Source organism: Podarcis cretensis, assembly GCF_951804945.1.
Source record: "Podarcis cretensis genome assembly, chromosome: 4".
Taxonomy (NCBI): Eukaryota; Metazoa; Chordata; class Lepidosauria; order Squamata; family Lacertidae; genus Podarcis; species Podarcis cretensis.
Genome location: NC_137173.1, coordinates 52,571,353 through 52,596,483, shown reverse-complemented (window position 1 = coordinate 52,596,483; position 25,131 = coordinate 52,571,353). Strand labels below are relative to the sequence as shown.

At 39.5% G+C, this 25,131-nt stretch overlaps 1 protein-coding gene and 1 long non-coding RNA gene across 31 annotated transcripts in view; one reads left to right on the top strand and one right to left on the bottom strand.

Moving 5' to 3' along the window:
- The window catches only part of LOC307213854, a 164,780-nt gene that overhangs the window by 112,844 nt on the left and 26,805 nt on the right, over positions 1-25,131 (bottom strand). The window contains exon 3 of one of the 25 annotated variants that reach the window (XR_013837720.1): positions 2,983-3,050. The exons of the other annotated variants lie outside the window; for them this stretch is intronic. This is a non-coding gene — a long non-coding RNA (uncharacterized lncRNA). The remainder of the gene's footprint in view (positions 1-2,982; positions 3,051-25,131) is intronic. 25 annotated transcript variants of the gene reach the window in all.
- Positions 1-25,131, top strand: part of GRIK1 (glutamate ionotropic receptor kainate type subunit 1) — a 159,149-nt gene that overhangs the window by 123,734 nt on the left and 10,284 nt on the right. For all 6 annotated transcript variants that reach the window (XM_079972034.1, XM_079972031.1, XM_079972033.1 and 3 more), the window contains 6 exons: positions 3,507-3,620; positions 4,111-4,314; positions 5,548-5,771; positions 14,186-14,304; positions 20,273-20,490; positions 24,222-24,447. In XM_079972034.1, the coding sequence (XP_079828160.1) occupies positions 3,507-3,620; positions 4,111-4,314; positions 5,548-5,771; positions 14,186-14,304; positions 20,273-20,490; positions 24,222-24,447 (1,105 nt within the window). The remainder of the gene's footprint in view (positions 1-3,506; positions 3,621-4,110; positions 4,315-5,547; positions 5,772-14,185; positions 14,305-20,272; positions 20,491-24,221; positions 24,448-25,131) is intronic.

The window sequence follows — 25,131 nt, the reverse complement described above, 5'->3', positions numbered from 1 at the left end:
CTCCTGAATTCACCCTAGTGCTGTGGTACTTTGGTCTCGTTCCTTCAATGCCCTCCTGACCTTTCCCATAACTGTAAGGTTGGCCTACATTCTCATTCCTTTGATGCTAATGTACAGTGTATATATTGTATTCTGTAAGTTTTGTGACTGTATTGTTCCATTTTTAATTATTTTTTGGTATGAATGTGTTACAATTTCCCATTGTCAACAATTCCACACAGTGTAAGTACATCAGGAAACCTACAGGACAGTGGTTTGTGGTAGCACACACATTTTACATGTATAACCTGTAGTTCAACCTCTGCTATCTTCAGCCACAACCTATCAGGTTGCAGGGCTGGGAAAAAGCTTTGCCCGAGATTTGAGAATTGCTGCAGAGTGATAGACAGCATCGGACAACATGGCTCATTGGTCTGACTTAATACACAGTAGTTCCTTACAGTTATGACTTTATTGCAAAGACTGCAAAGAAAAAAATCTGAATCTATGAATAGTGTATCTTCCCTCACTCCCGGCAAACCTACATTATTATACAAGTATTTCATTTATTTTAGAATCAATACCACTGAATTGATTCCCTCTGAAAGTGAATGAAAAAAAGCTTATAGTGAGAAAATAAAAATATAGCAGTGCTATTCCAAACAAACAGAAGCAAAGAACAGGATTAGATAGTTTGTTTCATGTTGATGCTGACAATCAGCCCCAGAATACTGAAACAAACAAACAAACAACCCAAAAATGGCCCTTAATTTTGAGCACAACACAAGAATATAGCTTTAATCATGAAAATTAAAGCAGGAATGAGGTATCAGCAGGCTGAGGCAGTAAAAACAAAGTAATTTCCTAAGAAAGCTAAGGATAGCCTGCAGGTTTTCACCCACTGAAGACATGATTTTTTTATTATTTCATCTATAGTATAGCACTTTCCTATAATGCCTTGCATACCTGAAATATCTATAACAGCTCAAATAACAATTAAGTATTGTACTTATTACCTCAAGTACAATACGTTTCAGAGAGGCAGTTCACACATTCCACTAAACATCACTGAAGAATCAACCCAAAGACGCTGATGGATCTTAAATTCAGAGAGGCCCTAATTTGAAATTATCTTGCCAAAGTCAATATTGACAACTGACAGATAATGGCGTCTTGCCAATTTCTGATTTCAAAAATACTGCCCATCCACGCTGAATTAAATCTACTGGGTCATGAGAAAAGCATAATAGATCACTGACAGATCATTGGCAGAATGGAACAGATCTGATGGATCAGGACTGAAATCTGGAAGGAGATTGACAGAATCTGATAGATCACTAGTAGAGCTTGTGTGTTTCTGCTGCTATTTGAGTTGTGTGAGTGTGAAGCATTCATTGGGCTGGATCTGAAGATCTAAACTTTTAGACCCTGATACAAGTCACAGATGCCCCAAATGTGGTTTTACTGGTGAGACCACTAAAATAATGGTCATTGTAGAAGTTCTAATGGTGACCAATGGTATATATAAGATCAGCAAGACACAGATTCAGACAGATAGCATCTTATCTGGCAGTCTTGGTATACAATATTATCAAGTGGTCTTAGAAAGCAATCTGTCCAAATTTCACTGGATGAAGCATCAAGAAATCCAGATATGTATTAAGTATGTACTAATATAAATGCTACCTAGCTGGTGTATTTCACTTTCTTTCATTCTTTCATTCATTCATTAATTTTATTTGTATGCTGCTTTTCCACAAATAACTCATGCTCAAAGCGGCTTACAATAAAGAAATAGGGATGCATTTCAAACAAACGCTACAAAAACAATTTCACAAAAACACAGCAAAACAAAAATAACAACAAAACCACATGTCAATATTATATGTACAGTATAACAAGATTACTTTAGAAACATGCAGCATCTATTAGCAAAAATAACAAGGGTGCTTCACAGTTTCACCTTAGAAGCAGAAACACCCTCTCCATTCAAGTAAATGCCAGTTGCAGGAATACATTTAATATGTCCATTTTTTGTAATGCAGATGACAGGTACAGGGGATCAAAGCATCCTTTGAGACTATGTGAGCTATTTGCATTGACAGGGAAGTCTTAGCACCAATGATGTAGATAGTGGAGGAGAAGGATTAAACTTATTCTCTCTGACCTGCAGTCCCACCCCCACCCCCCAAATCCACAAACATGTGGATTTGTGCAATCAACACATCTGCTTTGGCCCTATTCTTGGTTGTTTCACACTGGTCATTGATAGCTATTTTTCTTCCCCTAAAGGTAAAGGTAAAGGTACCCCTGCCCGTACGGGCCAGTCTTGACAGACTCTGGGGTTGTGCGCCCATCTCACTTAAGAGGCCAGGGGCCAGCGCTGTCCGGAGACACTTCCGGGTCACGTGGCCAGCGTGACATCGCTGCTCTGGCCAGAGCCAGAGCCAGAGCCGCACACGGAAACGCCGTTTACCTTCCCGCTGGTAAGCGGTCCCTATTTATCTACTTGCACCCGGAGGTGCTTTCGAACTGCTAGGTTGGCAGGCGCTGGGACCGAGTAGCGGGAGCGCACCCCGCTGCAGGGATTCGAACCGCCGACCTTTCGATCGGCAAGCCCTAGGCGCTGAGGCTTTAACCCACAGCGCCACCTGCGTCCCACCTTTCTTCCCCTGCAATTCCATTAAAGCCTAAGGGGGTGAAAAATTGAATTCATGCACAGTTGATTTTACAAGTATGTTATTGTTTGCTTTGCAGTTTACATGCATGCCACTAGATGGGATTTCAAATTCCACTGAAATAAGAAATCTGCCTCCTGAATACATAGGCCTAAAGCACCTAAAAGTCGTCTTGTTACAAAATGCTCTTGGGTTTGGAAAAAAGGCCAAGGCCAGATTTCCCTGCCTCTTTTGTTTTAATTTTCTGAGCTATCACTGATCAGTGGGTCATTTTATTGGTTCTGTCATATACAATAGTCACAAAGTAACTAAAATAAATCTGTACCTTCAGCAGGTTTCAACAGAAGAGAAGGGCCAGTGAATATAGCAGCCTATTTCAGCATATTCTATAAACTGATGGATTAGAAAGGAAATGTTTTCTTACGTTTCCACTTCACCTTTACAAAAACAACAACTATGAACTAGACATTTAGAACAGAAATCTAGGTGTTCCACAATGCAGGCTGGTTTGCTTAAACAAAACTATGTATTTTTAATATTTTTATACATAACTAATGTAACACTCTTATGACTAGGCCATCTCAGCCTGCTTTTTAATGAGCAATGTGTTCCCCTCTACTAACAGTACTCATAATCCATCATTTATTACAGATCTGTTACTTTAAAATGCAGCTGGTCTGCTCCTTTAATATCCTATACAACTTGTTTATTGCTCAATTGCTGTACAGTATGGCCTAAAAAAAAATATTCTTGGGCAGAACTGACAATTGCATTTTTTTATATGAACTATCCTTTCCTTAACACAATTAATGAAGGTTGGCAGCCATTTATCTAATTTGTTCTATGTAGATTGGGCTTTGGAACTCAAACAGTGGCCTTAATATGACTGACAGCAATAAAGACAGATCTACCAATATCACTGATTCGCTGGCGAACCGAACGCTCATAGTCACCACTATTTTGGTAAGTTTTGGCATGCGTTGTTGCTACACTGTGTGTATTATCTTTGGTTAATTCACGTTGCCTTACTAACCACTTACTTAATCACTACACATTTTTGTTCATTCATGAAAGGGGTGGGTGTTTTCAGCCTTAAGAAGCTTTAGCAGGGGAACTTTCCCATCCTACCCTCTCCCTCCACACCCCATAAATCTGCTACAGAAGGTGAGGAGCAGCTAATAATTGCTATAAACAAACAAACAAACAAACAAACAAATGTGAACTTTTCAGGGATCATTGGGAAACATTTTAGTTTCTTCACTAAAAATGTATTCTAGACTTTTGGCTCTGCCATAGTTTTATGCTACTGTGCCATTCTTTATATCGTATTTATTATTCTTAAGTAGTCCATGTACAATTTTATCAAGCAATTAAGCCTTTCCTGTATTTTATCAATCACAGATGTACTTAAGAAGAACAATTTCTGAGACATGCCTTGTGTCTTTTCATGCAGGAAGATCCGTATGTCATGTACAAGAAATCTGACAAACCCCTTTATGGCAACGACAGATTTGAAGGGTACTGCTTGGATTTGTTGAAGGAGTTATCAAATATTTTAGGCTTCATCTATGAAGTGAAGCTAGTGTCTGATGGGAAATATGGAGCCCAGAATGACAAAGGAGAATGGAATGGGATGGTCAAAGAACTCATCGATCACGTAAGATGGAATCAACTTCTTCATGCTTGTCAACCAGCAATAGCTGGATACATATATTTAAACTAGCAGGCCACTCAGCCTTTTTTTAAAAAAAAATAATAGATAGAATAATCATTTGAAATGCAAGAAGAATTAGAATGGGAAAGTGTATACTATATATACATATACTCAGGAAAGAGTATGGTTATCAGTTTCTGTATAAGAACAGTTTTTTCCTACAAGAGCCAAATTTTCTTCACCATGTGGTAAGCAGTTTAGCTGCATCTTATAAAAACTTTGAAGGCTCCGTGTCAACAGCCAAAGAAAGCTGGATAGATCACAAGGAAGTGAAAACTTATGACTACTTTTTCTTCATACATTGATTGGTCCACTGTATCTGTTTATCTTGCCACTTTGGTCCTCTAGGGCAATGTTTCCCAACCTTGGTTCTCCAGCTGTTTTTGCACTACAACTCCCATCATCCCTAGCTAGCAAGACCAGTGGTCAGGAATGATGGGAATTGTAGTCCAAAAGCAGCTGGAGACCCAGGGTTGGGAAACACTGCTCTAGGGTAGTGTTTCCCAACCTTGGGCCTCCAGATGCTTTTGGCCTACAACTCCCATCATCCCTAGCTAGCAAGACCAGTGGTCAGGGATGATGGGAATTGTAGTTCAAAAACAGCTGGAGGCCCAAGGTTGGGAAACACTGCTCTAGGGTATAATCCCCAGCAGCTGTCTTTAGCAGCAGGGAGTCTTCAAAGTTCTCAACAAGCAGAGCCAGCCCATTTCTCATGTGGTGAGCACAATGCATAGTCTAGCTATTATGATCTAGACATGGAGACGTCTAATATGTGCACCATTTCTCTTGGAAGCATGGGTGGGCCCATTGTAGCCACAACCACATGATGCCAAGATTATCTGCAGTGGTACATTTGTATTTCCCACATGAAAGTTTTGCTGTGAAAGTGTCAGTCTGAAAGTCCTATGGAAAAAGGCTATAACCGTTTTCATGCTTCTTCAAGGCATCACTGCACCACACATTCTGAATTATTACTATGAAATTAACATAGTTTGAATGATGCTGTATTTCCTCCCCATTGAGCTTCAATGAGAAAGTTATTTTTCATTTAAATTTTATCAGTGCTTACAGTTATGAGCAAATGAATCTTATTTGTGTCAGTACGCTTGAGGAAAGTGGAGAAATAAATTGTTATTTTTTAAAATGACAATATTATTTTCCAATTTTTGTCCTCAGAAAGCTGACCTGGCAGTTGCTCCTCTCACCATTACCTACGTAAGAGAGAAAGTCATTGACTTTTCCAAGCCCTTCATGACGCTGGGAATCAGTATTTTGTATCGGAAGCCCAATGGCACAAACCCTGGTGTTTTCTCCTTTCTAAACCCTCTTTCTCCTGATATTTGGATGTATGTCCTCCTAGCTTGCCTTGGAGTCAGTTGTGTGCTCTTTGTCATTGCAAGGTAAGTTGAAAGGTCATGTCTAACACTAAGCCACATTAATAACTCTTTTTCTATACATTGTACACTGACCACATACATTATTCTTGTATCCAAAATAATAATCACATGATATTCTGTGCAATATTCTATACATTATATTGTGAAATCTAGAGCTTTATTATTGTAGAAACAGGAAACAGAAGAATTTGTAGAGCAGATGGGGTTTCTACAGTCAATCGGTATATTAAGAAAGGGTTAAAGGTAAAGGGTAAAGGGACCCCTGACCGTTAGGTCCAGTCGTGAACAACTCTGGGATTGCAGCGCTCATCTCCCTTTATTGGCTGGGGGAGCCGGCGTACAGCTTCTGGGTCATGTGGCCAGCATGACTAAGCCACTTCTGGTGAACCAGAGCAGCACACAGAAATGCCATTTACCTACCCGCCAGAGTGGTACCTATTTATCTACTTGCACTGCATGCTTTCAAACTGCTAGGTTGGCAGGAGCAGGGACCGAGCAATGGGAGCTCACCCAGTCAGTGGCGTAGCGTGGGGGGTGCAGGGGGGGCCGGCCGCACCGGGCGCAACATCTGGGGTTAGGGCAAATCCACGGGTTAGGGGGCGCAAATCCACGGGTTAGGGGGCGCAAATCCACGGGTTAGGGGGCGCAAATTACTTGCCTTGCCCCGGGTGCTGACAACCCACGCTACGCCACTGCACCCAGTCACGGGGATTCAAAATTCTGGCCTTCTGATCGGCAAGCCCTAGGCTCTGTGGTTTAACCCACAGCACCACCCTGTAACCTAAGGGTTACTATTACCATATTAAGAAAAAAACAATACTATGTTTTTTAATGAACACTTAAAGGCATCGCTGGCTAAAAATAGCCAGAGTTAACAAGAACAAAATGAGAATATGTGGGGACAGGATGGGGACGACAGGGGGATGTACCTTTCTACTCCATACTAAACTGCAAAATGTCCCTTTGGTGCAAATATTTCCGTAATGTGGTAATGTTGTCAACACACTACTATATTAGCTGTTCTTGGCATCCCTCTATGCAGTGTGTATGGAGGTTGTGGGCTACCCAGACAACAAGACCCCCATCTCGGTCTCACTGATGTTAGCACTATGCATCAGATTACTTATGATGGTGCAGTTGAGAATAGAAGGGCTTCACACTGTCTCTTGACTTGACTATGGCCAGGATACGCAACATGTCACATGCACTTGGGGCGGGGCTGGCAACTAGATATACAGCTGGAGTTACTTTGTACTATAGTCTTTCTCTGCAAGGCATTTAACCAGCGCTTTCCAAACTATAACTGAGGGAAACATGAGATGCTTTGGATTTTTTATTAGATATTTTCAGTGGTCTTCCCTCCCACTTCCTGATTCAACTCTCTGTGTCTTCTACAAAGCCTTCTTCGGCCTGGATAATGTGATGAAGCTTGTACAACCTACCTTCCCTGATTTTGAACAATTTCCTTCCCTCCCCCACACACATCCCAGGCCTTTCTTGGGGTGGGGGGTTGTCCCCTGACGATCAGAAAAGAGACTTTATGGTTGTGCAGGGGTCCCTACCTGCAGCACAGCCCAAGATCAATAATGAATGGACACCATCGGGCCCGTGCAGAGCTTATCTGAGGCCCAGGGCAGGAATCTTGTTCTTGGCATGACAGCATAACTTCAGCAGACCGAACAGGACGCCCTGACTAGCTTAGTCCTCCAAGGCCCAGGGCAAGTGTACCTGGCTGCTGCCTGTCCCCCTCCATGAGCCTGCACATAACTAAACAATGTCTTGCTGAGGCACACTGTCACAAGCAGAGTGTTGGTTTGCTTCGAAGACCACTTGCAATACATGTGCAGCAATTTCAGGTGCCACCTGAACTGTTTGTGCTCTTTAGAACATTTCCCGGACTCTTCCACAGTATGTGGGGATTCTGTAGCTGGCATACTGATGCAGAGAAGTTCTTTACAAAGTAAAAAGTTTGGAAACTCCTAGGTTACATCATAGTACTGTGAATAAATCAATTTGGTTCAACCAAAGTGATTTTCAAAGTAGATCTGCTATCAAACTGTACTTTTTAGGGTTGTTTCATACTTTAAAATGAACAGTTAGAGCAAAATATTCAAAAACTATATTCAACTTAGTTGTACGTGTGTCAGAGAGAAAAGCAGAGAGTGAAATTAATGGTCTAGTTTTCCATGCAAATCCTAAACAAGGCTGTTGCAAGTGCAGCCACTGTTTACAGTCATAAACTCTGGCAAACTCTGCTCACTGTACCATGAATAATATATTTGACTCTGCATGGACCATGAGCTCATACATGACTAATAACAATCTGACCATCGTTGACAGATTTCTTTTGTCTTCTGTGTAATGAGCCAAGACTGAAACTAGCTCTATTCTCTAAGAAAAAGATGGGTGAAAATAAGTAACCTGCAACTTCCTCTCTTAGTAAGGGCTTGATTCAGCAATGTCAACACAAGATGCTCTGAATGAATGCCAATCTCCAAACGTTGACATATCCACTTAGTTGTAATAGCTAGATATGAGCATTTTTTGTTATTATTACCAGCTTTCTCTTTTAGCAAAGTGTTTGTGTCCTCAACAGTTATCTGAGAAGCAGATACTTAGCAGTATTTTCCTAGCATGGAGATGAAATGATAGGAAAAGCTTCTGCCAGGCATGAGCTCTTTAGGATGCAGAAGTTCTAACAGAAAAGAAAGATAGAATCTCTAGTGCTTCCTTCCCTTTCATATCAGGACAAAATGTTTAGGTGCTTCTCCAGTTATTTGGAGAAACTTTAAAGATAAATGTTAAATGCTTTTAAAATTTTAGAATTTTCAACGGACAAGACAACAGGTCAGAGGGCCATGAATTGATAACTAGAATCAAAAAACACCACACAGGGATCTCTGCAAGCTATTTCTTTTTTTTGTCATTTTTAAAATCAGTTTTCCAATATACCCCAAATAATAGCCAAATTATAACAATAACAATTAATTCCCTAAGACAACAGCTACATAATTAATGATTTCCATTCAGGATTTTATAATATATAAATTTATAAAGCTTCAAGTGAGGAACTCAAACTATTATCTTTATTCTGGTGGCATAGGAGGGTTTTTGCAAGGCAAAGTGCTTTTGCACTCAGCGTCTTCCTACCTCCCACATTCCATGCCAGACCAAAAACCAGGTACCAAAACGAATTGCAAGTGAAGCCCATTTCCCCCTCCCCCATCCCTGCAGGGAATTTCCAAGGATGATTTACCCTCGGTCATCCTTTTCGCTTGTCAATGATCCCCCGCTGTCATGGGGGCTGCCTTCATTAAGGCAGGCAGAACTGGAAGCCCTCTGCAAACTTATTTCTGAGAATAATTAATTTTCTTCATTTAAAATTATATTTTCTTCTATTTTCAATATACTTCATTTTTATAATATGCTCACAGACGCGCGCACATGCACAAAAACACCTTTGAGAAGTTGTACTTGCTATTTATCAGATTTCTTCTCAGCACATCACCACAAGGTCTCCAGGTGGGTTACAGCAATGCCAAAACACAATATTACCATCAGCTAAAACAATTTACAATCAAAAGAACCTAAAAGCATCTTTTTCAGGTGTCAAAGGCTAGGGCTACGAGATATGTATTCAGCAAATAACTAAAGCTATATGAAGAAAGTGCCAGAGCAGCTTGATGGGGAGGTAATTCCACACATTAGGGGCTGCACAGAGTTTTCCCTTTTGCAGACTGCCATCACCCTGACCTTCTGAGGGTGATGGAGCTTCCAACAGATCTCCCATCACTGATCTTAACACCCAAGAGGGTCTGTATGGAAGGCTGTCTTTCAAATACATAGCTAGCTATACTCATATATGAACTGCTTTTTGAAAAACATCTCAATTACCCCTTTGTGTGTGGCCTCACCAACCTCTCCAGTAGTGAACAACGGGCAGTGGAGTTGAACCACTCACCTGAACTCTCTCTGGCTGAGTCGCTGCAGAACACCAGGGGGAGAGGAAGAGAAGGGAGGCAGGCAGGCAGGCATGGTGAGCATGGTGCAAACACACCAGCGAAGCCAATCCAGTGCTCTGGCCTGTACATTTGCTCTAGGCCAACCTTACTGCTGCCTCTACCTCTTTGGGTCAGTATGCAGCAGCAACTCAGCTGGAAGGAGGTAAAATGAGCAGCACAGCTCCACTATGTTCTCTGCTACTGCCCTGTATAGAGAAATGGAATCCATAGAAGTGTTTTCAGAACTCTGAGCTATGATTTTAGACAAAAATAACTTTGGGATATATTATACTATGATTATCAGCACATGCTCACTTTGGGAGAAAAGATGGCTAAGGAGCTAAGATAACAGAACTCATTAAAAAATGCCAGAACTTTCTACTTATACTTCCAAATTGTTTTTTATCTTCCAAAGCTATGATTCTTTTTGCCATTCATTGGTGATATCTGTTGTCATAGATTTTCTTGATCTTTTGTGTTCCAGATGTGAACTACTTTCCACATGAAATGCCTAAGCTATTACAGCAGTGCAATATAAATGGAAAAGCCATTTGTTTCTAATAATACAAAGCTTTTAGAAGCAAATTATATTGGGATTTTTCTGTGTGCCTTTCTCAGTCCAAGAAATGTGCCACTTTGGGTGACTGTATTTCTTGAAGTTTTCATTATGTTAAAGAAATCATTTTAACATAATATATTTGGAGTGCAGTTCAGTAATTCTAACTTGTTGTCCATTTTAAGAAGCCAGTATCTGAGCAACACAGTCACACTTTACTTGCATTTTTGCAAACATCGCTATATTGCTTATGCAACCCTAGCACAAATGCTTCGCTTTTTAATACTGAATGCGGTATTAATAGGACATAAATGCACATATGTGGAGTGATAATTGGTTCTCTTCCTAGGGAGCCTATTGGTTGTGCCAGAATTGGAAAATTTTAGACATCATGCCTGCACTTTTTATAGAATGGGGCATCTAGTGGTAGATTCAATTCTGCAAGAGGGTCTTGAAGTCTAAAGAAAGGAGGGGAGGTTATGTGATGTCCTGCAGCCTTGTGGGTGGTTTAACATATTGTTAATGCTGCTAAAGGATGTTATGTATGCATACTATTATGCCTAGCCGCAGCCACTGACTTCCGCCAAATTAGAATTTAATCCAATTTGATATATTTCTTTCACAGCAGCCTCCTGCACAATATGTTAAGAGCCTGAGGCTTGCACTGAGGTGAACAGAGGAAGGTGAATTGGATTAGGTTTCAAATGCCAGTTGCTCTCAATATTTAAAGGGCATTTATGTCTTTTATTTATTTTTACATTTATCATAACTATATAACAGTGATTTCCTCACATCTTAAAAACAGCTAATACTACCTCAGATTGATGACTTTTAAAAAGGAAATAAAAGCTAGAAGCAGTGATAGTGACCAAGGATGCAACAAAATATACTGTACTTTTTGCTGGATACATCAGTCTGAAACATTTTGTTGAATGTTTTCTTATGGTTGATAGAACATGCATTCAGTAAATCTAACTGAATCAATGTCAGTTCCAAATCGAGGTGAACTTGACCTGCAACCAAGATCCAGCCAATGAGGTTTACCCAATGTCAGTTCTGTAGATCTGCCTTCTGCTTCCTGTAGGACAGCCCTGCAGTTGACAGGAAATGCAATAGAGTATACCACATAGCATAATTTGCCTTGAATCCCAACTTGGAAGAAAGACAGAATAATAATAATATTAATAATAATTGGAGTGCATCTTTATCTACAAGGTCTGAAGGAAGTTGCTTCTACTCAGCATTATGGGTTATATTTCATGATAATCCTACTCAGAGAAGACCCACGGAAGTTAATTGACATGACTAACTTAAGTTCATCAATTTCAATGGATCTGCTTTGAGTAGGAGTTAGTTGAATACAACCCTGCGGTGTTTTTTTTAAAAGAATTTTTTTAAAAAACATTTTTTTAAAAAAAGAATTTTTTTAAAAAAGAATTTTTTTAAAAAAAGAATTTTTTAAAAAAAGAATTTTTTTAAAAAAGAATTTTTTTAAAAAAAGAATTTTTTTAAAAAAGAATTTTTTTTAAAGAATTTTTTTTTAAAAAGATTTTTTTAAAAAAAGAATTTTTAAAAAAGAAACCAGCTTCCTGTACTCAGTGGAAGTCCTTCATGGCTGTAATTCAGCATACAGATTTACTTCTATTTGACGGGCAAGTTTTAGGTCCATCCATCCATCTTTTGTTCCACAGATTCCAGACAGAGCACATAAACTGCTTTTCTACAAGGGAGCAAATCATACTAAGGTTATCTAGAGGGTTAGATAATAGTGTGGGCGGGAGGTGACACAGATTATAGACCAATTTAGACCGGGTTTTAGAATTCAGTTGGAATTAACTATTTCCCCAGCTCCTTCCCCCAGTGCATGTTGTCTGCCATAATCGTTTGCTCTTGAGAGACCTCCATACTGTGCTAGTATTGTCCATTTCTATCATTTTGAGTATAATAAGCATGCAGTGGGGGAGCCAACAATAAGTAGGCAATGGATAGCAAGGGACAGCAGGTAGGTCAGCTCATTTAAAACTGTCATATGAGCAGGTGTAACTCTTGCCTTGAGGGCAGATAGAGCTCTGATGCTCAATTAGACTCAATGCTGCTATTCTTGTGCTTTAAATACAAGAACTTGGGTTTTTTAATGGGACTTTATATAACGCATGTATTTTTTTTCTTGAAGCTATATTCTGCATCTTGTGTTACAGTTTTTTTTAATTATCTATTGTACCAATAATGATGATGTTATTTAACTAACAGCATCCTAAACTAAAGACTGTTTCAATTAGTGCCTTCATTATTATCAGTGTTCATTGCTTCAAGCCTAGCACAGCACTCTAGTTGCAAGAGTGCATAAATTCAAAGCTTAATTATATTGTTAAAACAGCAATTAAAATGTACTGGCATGACATTGTCAATTAAAGCCATATTCATAAACATCACAATAAAAGTATGCCCTACAGCTGTGATAATCAGCAACAGGCAGGATTCTGTGGCTAGGACAGTCTTAAAATAATTTTGTGAAGTATAGATTACAAAAGAATACAGTGTCCATTTTCTGCAAGAACTGAGGGTATCCGTTTGCAAAAGGGTAATTCATAATTTCTTCCATTGACCCCTATAATACTTGAGCACAAGAACTCCTTCACAATATCAACCAACTTTTATTAGCCATTTCATTTCTAGAAACACGTGTCATAGATTAGCAAATAGAAACAGATTTTGATTTTTTTTTTGCGTAGGAATGCAAAACATAGATACAGTGGTACCTTGGTGTACATATGCTTCAGGTTACAGACTCTGCTAACCCAGAAATATTACATTGGGTTAAGAACTTTGCTTCAGGATGAGAACAGAAATTGTGCAGCAGTGGCGCAGCAGGAGTGGGAGGTCCCATTAGCTAAAGTGGTGCTTCAGGTTATGAACAGTTTCAGGTTAAGAACAGACCTCCGGAACGAATTAAGTACGTAACCAGAGGTACCACTGTACAAGAGTTAGGAAGAGCCTTGCATCTGGCACCGCTGGGATATATTTGTGAAGCTCCTGCATAATGAGAAGATGAGAAGAATACCTGTAAACACGAAAGGGGTGTGTGTGGTGGGCCATGTCCAATTATGAATCCACGCCATGTACTCAAGTGTTCGGAAATATTTCACCCCTTCACAATATATGTATGTGGTCAGCATAATCATGGTATTCACAACTGCAGTATGAAGCGTGAATTGACCCTAATTTGTGGCGCCACAAATATACACATCTGAATAGTTAACTGGATGGAAATGATCCAAACATTTATGTTCGGATCCGAACATCAATTATTATCTGAACATCAATTTATTATCCGAACATCAATTCCTTTTCCAGAAATCAAGCTGTTCACTTACTTGGGCTCAAGTCCCACTGAACTCATTGAGGCTTACTTCTGGGTAGGCATGCATGTGGTTGCACTGCCTGCCTGGAGAAAGCTGAGAGCAAACGAGTGCATTTGGCAAGAACACATCTGAGGCAACAGTCTTCTCTGCATCACAAAGAGTCTTCAAAACTATAGTTCAAGGGTCACCTGGAAAGCATGTGTTTGGAAGCAGTTTTTCTTCTCTTTGAAGAGTGTGCTGGGCTTATTCGAATCAAAGTACAATTAGAGTTAAGGCATGTGACTGACTCTGGTGCTCTAAAACCTGCCTGCTGCATTGCCAAGCTGCCTTGGAACTTCTATGCTGTGGCTGTACATTTATGAATATGGCCTTAATTTTCTTCTCTTTTGTTTTCCTCATTAATCTTTGCATTTTGTGCATTGTTCAGCAGGTTTGCTGGTGCTGTCTGTATTTTTTTTTAATCTGATGTTTACAAACTGTTTCTGTTAACTACCACAGGTTTACACCCTATGAGTGGTATAACCCCCACCCGTGCAACCCTGACTCAGATGTGGTGGAAAACAATTTTACTTTACTTAATAGTTTCTGGTTTGGAGTTGGAGCTCTCATGCAGCAAGGTACACCGGTTACACCTCATTACTGCACACATCCCACAGTCTGCTCAAGAGCTTCTGTGCTGGTAAACTCCACCATTTGTAGCTCTAGCATATACTGTAAAACCTGATCTAGTCAAAAGACATGCAACAACATTGTATATATTAACAATTAAAAAGGGGGTCCGGGGAAGAAGTTAAAACTTTTAAAATCCAAAGTAAATCTACTGAAGGAAAGCATGCAATAAAATGCAAAGTTTGTTTTTTATATCACATGGTTGTACTTTGATAGGCAAAATCTAAGGATCAAGATGGCTTTGGTGTTGTTTTCACTGAAAGTAGTAATCTATATGAATCAAACTACAGAAGAAAATAATTTTCAATTAGACTTCATGCCATTATAAAACACTGATAAGGCAAGAGGGTTTGTTTTTTTTAAAGGGCCACAATACATTTTGTGGGAATCATTATTTCATGAGCATTTGTCAAACTTCTATTGCTTAAAAATCCCCAAACTTAATTAATCACTTTTCTGCAGGTCTTTATGGTTTTGCCTCTTGTAAATGCATCCAGCCTTTGACACCCACAACGTCCTAACAGCTGTTGATTCTGGAAACTGCACAGAGATGCTCATTTTACAATGAAAGGAAATGAGGTGCAATAGACGTGAAGAATCAGCGGTGCATATACTAACCATGTGTGTATATGATGTGTTCATTCTGAGGCTCCCATTAATAAGCTTTTGCCTCTATGTGAGGTGCGTGTTCAGAATATATGTTTAATCATTGTGAACCCCCTCAAAAAACCACACACTGAGAAAATCCTGAGAATAGAAAATATTTTAATAAAGGCATGCAAGTGAAAACACCCCTAGACCAACAATTAATATGAGGAATAACAAATTGGGGTTGAGTAGAAATCAAACATCACAATTTCATAAGCCTGATTTTCAATGGGAATTTGGCCATTGATTCTGTTCCCTGTAGTATATTAGGCATTTATTGGGCTAAGTGGGAAGGTGAGCAGATGTCAAGCATAGATACTCATAGAATGGATTCTATCCAAGATGAATTGAAAAATCAGCTTCTTGTCCCAGTTTGTCAGTAAAACACAGACTAAGGTTTTACAGTATTGGACAGGTCTATAGTTGTGAATGCTTTGTGTGTGCAAGTGCCCAAATACGTTGTGTTCTGAATGGCCTGCCATTTTTGGAGTTTACCATCATCCACAGCAAACTGTGGGATGCCGTGCCTACTAGTTACCACTACCTTGGGTACATGACAGTCAGCCCCAACCAGACTCTGCTTGTCTTTGAAGAAGCTTTAAAAGCAAAAAACCAAAATTGTAAGTTGAAGCAAATGTTTCCATGTACAAACTTGTGGTACGTGTGGACTGTAAGTGCACCATCATTAACATGTAGAGTCTGAACAAGAGATGAATGGTTGCTAACCTCTGCATCTATTGTTATGCTCTTTCTTGTTAACAGAAGCTGCTTGTTGTGCTTGATTGGAAGCCACTGGTTTATTACATTTTAAAATGTGATGATCAGACTTTCTCTTTTCTACAGAGCGTGAGCAAAGTCTGGATCAGGATTGGCTGTCATGTCTGCCATAAAAAGGCACTAGAGAGTCTTCAGCAAGTATTGTCTGACTCTGGTTCTTAATAATAGCATTATTTTCTCACACCTCTTACTTAAGTTCTCTATACAAATACAGCATATTTTCTTTGAAAGGTTATCAAAATACGTGGCAAATTAATTGATGATGTTCAGAAAGCTACACAGGTCATGGCTCCCACCTTACTAGCCTATTTAATTACAGTGAAATTCCTCTGAAATGAGTACAGCGTGCTGCTCTGAAGAGCAATATCTTATGAATGAAATAAGGCTAAGGCTGCAGTCCTATGTCCATTTATCTCCCTAAACTCAATGACACTCTTCCTTTAGACACATATAGTATTTTAGTGTCATAAAATACTAGCCTGTGCTTGGTAACAAAATCGCAATACTAATAGCAATAGTAATAATAATAAAAGAATTTTTTTAAAAACTCCATAGGGCTTACGCAAGAAAAAAACCAACCCATGAATGTGATCAGGCTGTTAAGCATATTCTGAATCTTAGGTCTCCTGAAGAAAACCTTCTGATCCAGCAATTTTCTGTATGTGCCACAACTCTGATGCACATATAGAACTCCTAATTCACATGTGTTTTAGCTCATGCACTTCACTGGGATGAATGGGGCAACAAGAAAGCTCTACACTTACAGATCTGCTCCCCTCAAAAAGATTACTAGGGGAAATTGCACATAGAAGAGCTTCATGTGTGCATCAGAGCTTGCATGAGGATCTGGACTGAGGCAAAAGACAGCAATGATTTCTCTTGAATATCTTGTAAAAAGATCTGTATGCTACCCAAGTAGGTCTAAAGGTGTTCATTCTTTAGCTGTGCTGAATCAGCAATCAAAATTTGTAAGTCATCATGGTCCTGTGAGCCAATTGCTTGCCTTCAGCTTCTTACTTGCTTAAGGCAATTGCTGATGGTGTCCACTGACACTTTACAAGCTCAGCAATTTTCAACCTAACCAAATCTAAAAGAGGTAAAATGCAGACTTTCTGTTTTCACTCAAGCAACTGAGTTTCTTTACGATAGAAAATCAGAAGAGAGAAAGAGAAATTAGAATTAGCTAGAGGTTGAAACCTTTCAAAACTTCTCAGTGTTTTATTGTGGATCACCTATCTAGGAAACCAATTTTCTAGATTATTCTTCCAAGTTGCCATGGTTTCTGAAATGTAGGTAGCCATTTTTACCATCTATATTCATTAAAATGAGGCATTACATCAGTGTCTACATAATTTATATTCCTTTGCTGAGCTTTTAGTAAATAATGTTTTCATGAAGAACTGAATCAGCACTCTTTGCAGCTGCCTCTTGCGCTGGTTTAGATCAGCTGCAGATCAAATCTAAGGGCATCACCCCTGGAAGAGTTGGTGTGTGTAAAAATAAATTGTATTGTTGGAGTGCCAGGAAAAGAATTATAGTGGAGATAAAGATACTGGTTTTAAAAATAGCATTTCTGAGATTAGTAGGAAGCTTTGGCTGCAATCCTACATCTACTCACTGGAAGGTAAGTCATGTTAAATTCAGGAAGGAGTTGCTTCTGAGTAACGAGGAGTACAATCACATTAAACAGACACTATCCAGCTCTTACTGTAGACAACTAGTGACCCTGGGCTGAGATGATCATTCATATCCAAAACAAACAAATCCATTTAGTTCAGTGGTACTCGGCTGAGTATTGCACTTTAGCTGCATATCTGCACTGGGTGCACACATGGAAAATGGCCTCTATGTGCAGATCTTTGCTGGATCAGGCTGTTAATTTTTAAGCAGCTCTGCATGTGCCATTAATATGCAGATCCCAATCCAAAACCCAAGCAATATGTCATATTACCAATCTCATTTACAAAGAAACGTGTGTTTGGCAAGTATTCCCCATAAAATGGAAGTTATCATTCCATGTATGTACATAGAATACAACACAAAATGAAAGAATAGAATCAGAGGCACCCACTTAACTCTAAGTAATTGGAGAAAATTCCCATCAATTATGCTCAAAATGCCTACATCAACATGCTTGGAGCCTTGACTCATTCTTAGCACAGACATATTGATATAAAGAGAAGTTTTATTTTTCAGCTATCATTTGGAAAATGATGGTCCTTTTTCAGCCATACAGTTTATAAACTAATAAATCTGCCAAGGCCATCGATCTTTTTTTATTCATCTCACATAATTGTCTTAGAAGGCACAGCACTACAGTGCCAAAAAATGTTTGTTGAACAAATTGTATCAAGTGTTTAGTATCCAGCTCAAAATTTGACCACATGCTGATGTATGCTTTAGCCCAATAAGCATTTAAGCATGTACTTTGACTCAACTGTAAATTCAGTAGGAGCAGAGACTTGCAGTTAAAGAGAAGATACACAAATGTGATTTCCCAGCTGAAACTAAACAGATGAGCATACAGACCCTGCCCGGTTCCTTGTTCTCTCCCTTGTTGCTACATCCCCCTCCTATACCTGGTGGAAATTAGCGAAGCTCCCTACTCGCTGGTTCCCAAAATGGGGAGCCACACTAGATGTGATGTTAACTGTGTTGATGAATTTGGTGTGCTCAGTTTCTATTATGCAAATACAGGGTCAACCCAAACATGAGGAGGAATGAGACAACTGTTTGGGGCTGTGGTCATAGGAACGCAGTGAACTCTCCCAATCCCAAGTGCCCCCAACTCATTTCATTATTGGCCAGTGGTCCTGCTGCTGCTGCTGCTGCTGCTGCCAACACCGCTAGATGCCTGTCTGCCCCCCTAGCAAGATAAGGGTCTCAGCCACCCACTCCACGGTGGGGGAAAGCATTGTAAAAACATTAAGTAACTTAAAAACATCTTTTGAAAAGTTTCTAAGTTTAAACAGCCTCTCTCCTGGCCACTTTTGAACCTTCCACATAGCGAGGCACTGAGCCAGGGGGCAGGAGGAAAGAGGGGGGGGCAGATAAACCTCCCTCTAGTGATGCTGCTGCTAATGCATTATTGGGAGAAGAACGCAGGGGGGAGAAGACATGTGGGAAGTGCAGGAAGAAGAGCACCATCGCTGTTGCTGCAAAGAGGGGGATGGGAGGGTGAGAAGAGGTGGCGTGGCAGCAATATTTCTGCCTGCCTCAGGTGGCACAATCCCTTGTTCCAGCCCTGTATAATAGCCCACCTTGCACCCATGAGTTTAACAATGTGCGCGAGTATTAACTTCATGTCTATGTTTTGCCCAGAAGCTGAAGGGCACTTTGTTAATTTTCCATGGATAAAGCAGGAATAGGAAGGGGAAGCAAGCAAGTACGGGAAAGGGAAAGGGAATGTGCAGGAGAGGGCCGTGCAAACATCTTGAATCAGTATTTGATTTGCTAATATGCTTGTCTGTCAGCTCAGACTCGAAGAGTAGACTGACTTCATGGTGCTTCAAGAAAACTTTTAATAATATTTCTGTCTTCTGTGCATTGAAAGGCTATACAGGGCAAACAGGGCAGATTCTGACATAACATTTTGACCTGGCAGTGATGTTGAAGTGATCCTGTGAGAATTTGTTAATTCTGAAGGGCTTAGATGTCAGCAGGCTCTAAAAATGGTTATATATATTTAATGGGATCACTTCATAAAGTCATCCAATAAGCACCAAATATTAAGTTGGAACCATTTTTACTGGGGCAGGGATGGGGAAATGGGTTCAAATTAATGCAATAAACATACAGATAGAACTAAATCTTTAATGTGGGGGAAGAATTTTACTTTCAGCAATGAAATAACATGAAAATTATCCATTTACTGTCCTAAGCTTGCTGCATCTTGTGTTGCTTCACCGCAGTTACCCATTATGGCTTAGGATTCTCACTTTTAACTGTCCCTAAGAGCTTAACTGTATATTTAAAAGACAATTTATGTGTTTCCCCCCTTTTTCCTCTTACCCATTTAAGCTCTGTAGCTGTTACTAAAGTAAGCCTATTCCTCCATGTGATTTTGTGGTACCAAGCCATTACTGAGGTGGAAGGAAAATAATTCACGTTAATATAAGTTCCCTGTTCCTAACCACATTTATTACAGTAATGTCAATGAAACTTACATCTGAGTAAGTGTGTTCAGCATCACAGCCCAATTATGTTACTGGGAACAGCAATTTAGATATATTATTAATGACAAAGAATTTGGGGGGTGAATTTGGAATTCAGACCCAAGGACATCCATGTGTTTATCATTTAGCATTCATACTTCTTTTTCAAAGTATGTTTCCTTGTTTAGTGTTAAGTCTGTATGTCTGCGATTATTACATCAAATCATTGTAGTCTGTTGTTCATACATTTAGCATGTTCCTAAACGTAAGTCCGTAGAACTAGTTTGACATTTATTTCAGCCTATTGTAATACAAATGTTTTGATGGTGTTATATAGGATCTGAGCTCATGCCAAAAGCTCTTTCCACCAGAATAGTTGGAGGAATATGGTGGTTTTTCACCTTGATCATAATCTCATCCTACACTGCTAATTTGGCTGCCTTCTTGACTGTTGAGAGAATGGAATCCCCCATTGATTCTGCAGATGATCTGGCAAAGCAAACTAAGATAGAATACGGAGCTGTTAGAGATGGCTCAACTATGACCTTCTTCAAGGTAAGGTGGTGTTTGCATTATCAGGTGACATTTTTTCTTGAACTAGATAGTAAATGTGAATGGAGAAATCAAATGAACCTGAGATATTCATGTCGGAATAGCTGCGGGAAACTATGTGTGACCTGCACTGTTCCATTGCCTAACTCAAAGATCTTTGCTCAAAGCCATACTGCTCAGTCTGCAAAGGAACCCTCCATTGCACAAGCAGCCCCAAATGGATTGGAACCACCAGTAAGCCCTTCAGAACTCCAGCTCAGCATTTGGGAAACAGCCAAAACTTACTGCAGTAAAAGACAAATTGGGGGAAATGTGGCCAGTCAGTCTATAGTATCCCAAGTGATATATCACCAGTCGCCTTTGCTTTGTGTTATTGGCAGAATTACAATATCAAATTGGCACTTATGTTGGGCTAATTTGGACCAACTCTGGCAGTTATCGATCTGAACTAGTTGGAAAGATGTACCACAGCTAAGGAAATATAAACAAAATTACATAATTATATAATTTCAAAACTATGTTATATAGATATAAACCAAATATACTTTACACTCTCTTGTCCCTGGAGTATCAATGGTGATGAGGCAATAGTAGCAGCCCTTCCCACATTTCCTGGGAGGGGGCTTCTGAGAGGAGATCTGCCAGAATTTTATAGTACCTGGGACACACGCCCAGGGACCATTGGTTTGCACCTTTAACTCATAAAATAAACCACGTCTTCAATTCTAACACATTTTATTCTGGAATAATCACATTAAATTTAATTTAGTTCACAGGGGCAGCTCTTGGTTTATTAGTTTTATACTATGAGCCTGATTATGCCAACAAGCTATGAATATGGCAGAGCTTTATAAACAGCAGTTGGTAATCTCAGGGAGGAAACACCTGAGCAGATGCAGGTAATTATAGTTATCCACATCCCCACTGTGGGATCTAAGCATGATGCACAGAGGCAAAGCTAACCTTTAAGAAGCTATCGCTGTAAAGACGCTGTGACAGATTGACAAAGCTATGGGAATTTGGAAAGGAATGTGCTCCTGCTATCTCTGCTGTTTTCTGCGAACAGATTTCTATAGTAGCCATCATGACTTTATAAATGGCTGCTTTCAGTTACTGACCACACATTTACAAGTTCATGGTGAAACTGTGGGGTTGGGGTTCTCAACATTTATATTCCCGACTCTTCTAAAAACTAGCAATATCTAAGTGTATTAACACAGCTGCAAAAGTACAGTTAATGTCAAACTTCCTTGATACCCTTGTTCATAAATAAAGCCTTCCTTGCTGCTTGGAAATGACATTAATAAACTAACTGCATTAGTATTTAGTACTTTCTATTGTTATTCTGTTTGTATTCTCCATAAAAGCATCAAAATAAATAGAATTAAAGAATAGTTGTATTTTTAAACCATTTCCCCATTTTTTCCTTATGATAACTATGTACATTTCTCCTTTAGCATTTATAAACATGTTTTTGCTAAGATGGCTCTGGAGGCTACAGCCGAAATGTTTTTTGAATACTGTGCACACTTATAAATCATGCAACACAGAGAAGCTGAAATGCCACTATACAAGAAAGGTATTGCCCCTCAGAAGCCCATACCAGGAAAGAATGGTAGCAAAGCTTTCAGGGCATGACAAATATTGGAAGTGCCCTAAGATAGTGTCAGGCTTGGGCTGGCAGGCAATGAGGAGAGGGAGGAAGAGGGGGAGGCTGAAGTGCTGGGGCCAAGACTGGAGGAAAGAAATCCTCACCCTTCCTCAGATCCAACAGGATGGAGAGGCAGGAATCCCAGTTCTCTCCTAGGAGAGGAGAGCCTCATGGAAGCTGCAGAGGACACCCAACAGATGCTAAGATTAGATGAACAGGAGTCAGAAGAGTGCAGCCTTGTCATTTAAGACCTGGTCATGTCTCACAGGTGAGAACAGATTCACCCAGCCAGATACAATGTGGACTGTGATGCATGCAAAAAGCCTGTACATTTGTGTGGCAGCGTAATGCCAACACAAACAACCAGGCCACTAAGGGAGAAAGGCAAAACACTTTCAATGTCAGTCAGTCAAATTTGCTAAAAACCACTGGTCATAACAAAACAGGCAATTGATTTAAAGTTAATTTCCAGAAATTGCCATGTGCCTGATGGCCATACGAATCACTTCTAAGTTGTGCTTCAGTGCTAGTGATGCTTTAAGTCATTCTCTCTCCCTCTCTGCCCTTGTTTGCTTCTAAACACAGAATCATAATACCTTTTTGTTACTGAATTGTTGTGAGGTAGATTTTATTGGTTTTACTGAACTGTAGCACTGTCTTAATTTTGTATATTATTTTATATGTCACCTAGAGAAATATTTTAATTAGGTGATTAATCAATGGAATTAATTAATAAATTACTTATTTCACAATACTGGCACACTGAAACCAGTTTTGCTAATTAATTACAGATTTGTGTTGCCAGAATGTGTGTGTCTTTCCAGATTGCAGTTATGTGGAAATTTATGTTGCCCTACAGTAAAATATGGGTTATACAAGTGTTTGCGATGGTATTCAATGCGTACAAAATAACCTTGACATTTAAGTCAAAAACAATGTTTTGTTTAAAATAGCATACTAGAAGAGACATAGTAAAAGTTCAAATACTGAAAAGTCTAAGGTTAAGTTTCTGCTTAAAGATAAGGTAACATCTCACTGCCTTGGGGCCATCCCAGAAGATTATATTTACAGAGACATCTTGTCTCGCAAAGTATTGACTACACCCATCCATGAATATAAAGACTCTGTAATGGGATTCAACTCTTGTTTGGTGAAGGCAATAGGAACTTTATTCACAAGCTGTTTCCTTAAAGATTTATGGGAGAGGATCATTTTAACATGACAGAAATGTACTGGTTTCTATGCAAGACTAGAAATATAAACATCACCATGTAAGATCCTGGTACCATCCAAAGTGATATTCATATTCTGTATGCAAATCTCAACTTCTTAAGTATTTTTTTAAAAAAAACCTCAGGTGTTTTCCAGGAAATAGAGATGTATAATTGATTTGAATAGCAGATATCACTAGCAAAAAATCATATCCCAGTCAGTGATGGAAGAAGGCGGCTGGGAATATAATGTTCTTTATGGATAATAGAAAACACAGTTGTGTTTTGGGCTCTATAAATTAAAAAACTGAACCTGTATTTTGAATATTCAGTAATTAAACAGTTCACCTGCAATTTTATAATGGAGACCAGGGGCCTTGGTTATCCTGAGCACTCATTTAAGTTCCTGTATTCTTTTTTATTAGTTTGCCTTTATATTTTTGTTTGAAGCTGACAAACTGTCTTTATCAGACTGGACTATTTTTAAGAACAATACAGTACATTCTATCATAGCTGAGCAATAGCACAGCTCTTTTCCTATAGAACACCTGGCAGTAATTGTTCTGTACTGTCCATCGGTTTTCCATTGTAGGTCTCACTGGGTCAGACCACAGGCCTGTATTGTATTTTGTGACAAATGGTGTTAAAAGAAGCCATGCGCTCATTATATTAGCTGTTGGAAATTTGTAAAAGTGCTGACCCGTAAGGCTACATTCAGCAGAACATATCTGAATGGAAAAGATTCCCAATTCTCAAAAGATTCTCCTACACTCAACAACTAGAGCTGATGCCAACTAGCAACATGAGGGTTTTTTTTTTAAAAAAGTGTGTGAATAGGACCTATTTCTGACGCTAGTGACTTCTATTCTTAGAAATCCAAAATATCCACTTATGAGAAAATGTGGGCATTCATGAGCAGCAGGCAGCAGACAGCGCTGGTAAAGAACAATGACGAGGGAATCCAGCGTGTGCTCACCACCGACTACGCTCTGCTGATGGAATCAACTAGCATAGAATACGTCACTCAGAGGAACTGTAATCTCACCCAGATTGGAGGGCTCATTGATTCCAAAGGTTATGGCGTAGGAACTCCCATTGGTAAGAAGTGTATGAATATCAGTGGTGATTGCTAGACTGTGATAGGTAAATTAAAATCCTTTTTATCTGACACATTCACTGCTTTGCAATGAGCTCTGGTAGGTCGAAAGTTCCAATGTTTTTCACAAATATATCCAAATAAGCCCAACAAGCTATTATTTTATATTCTTTTATATCCTCTTCTCATTTTAAAAATGAGAAAAAACAAAGAGGCATTCTAAATTGATGGAACTTTCCTCCCGTAGAGGTTCAACTAAAACCCAGGCCTCAACAGCAGCAAGGTCAATTGCATTGATTTGGTAGTTTCCAGCATTTCCTGCCCTATTTCCCTACCAGCTATTTTTTCTTCCTCGGTTGTGCTTGCCTTCTTTAAGGCACCAAGGTGGGCTACTAGGGCAGCCAGGCTGGGGCCTTTTTCATCAGAAGAAGTTTTGGATGGTGGTGGATTCTTTGAGGGGGACAGTTGCCCTTTCCTTTCCCCTTCTGTACTTTGAAAACATGCCTGGCACTCGCCAGATAATGTTCCTGTTTCCTTGGTCCTATAGAGGAAAGAGTAGATTTCATGTCAAGTGCAGGCCTCTCCTTGTAACATCTAGCAGCTTATTCTTCTCCAGATTCACAATATGCAGGCTGCTCTCAGAAAAAACAAGAGTAAAGCCAGGCACAAGGCCACTTAGGGAAAGC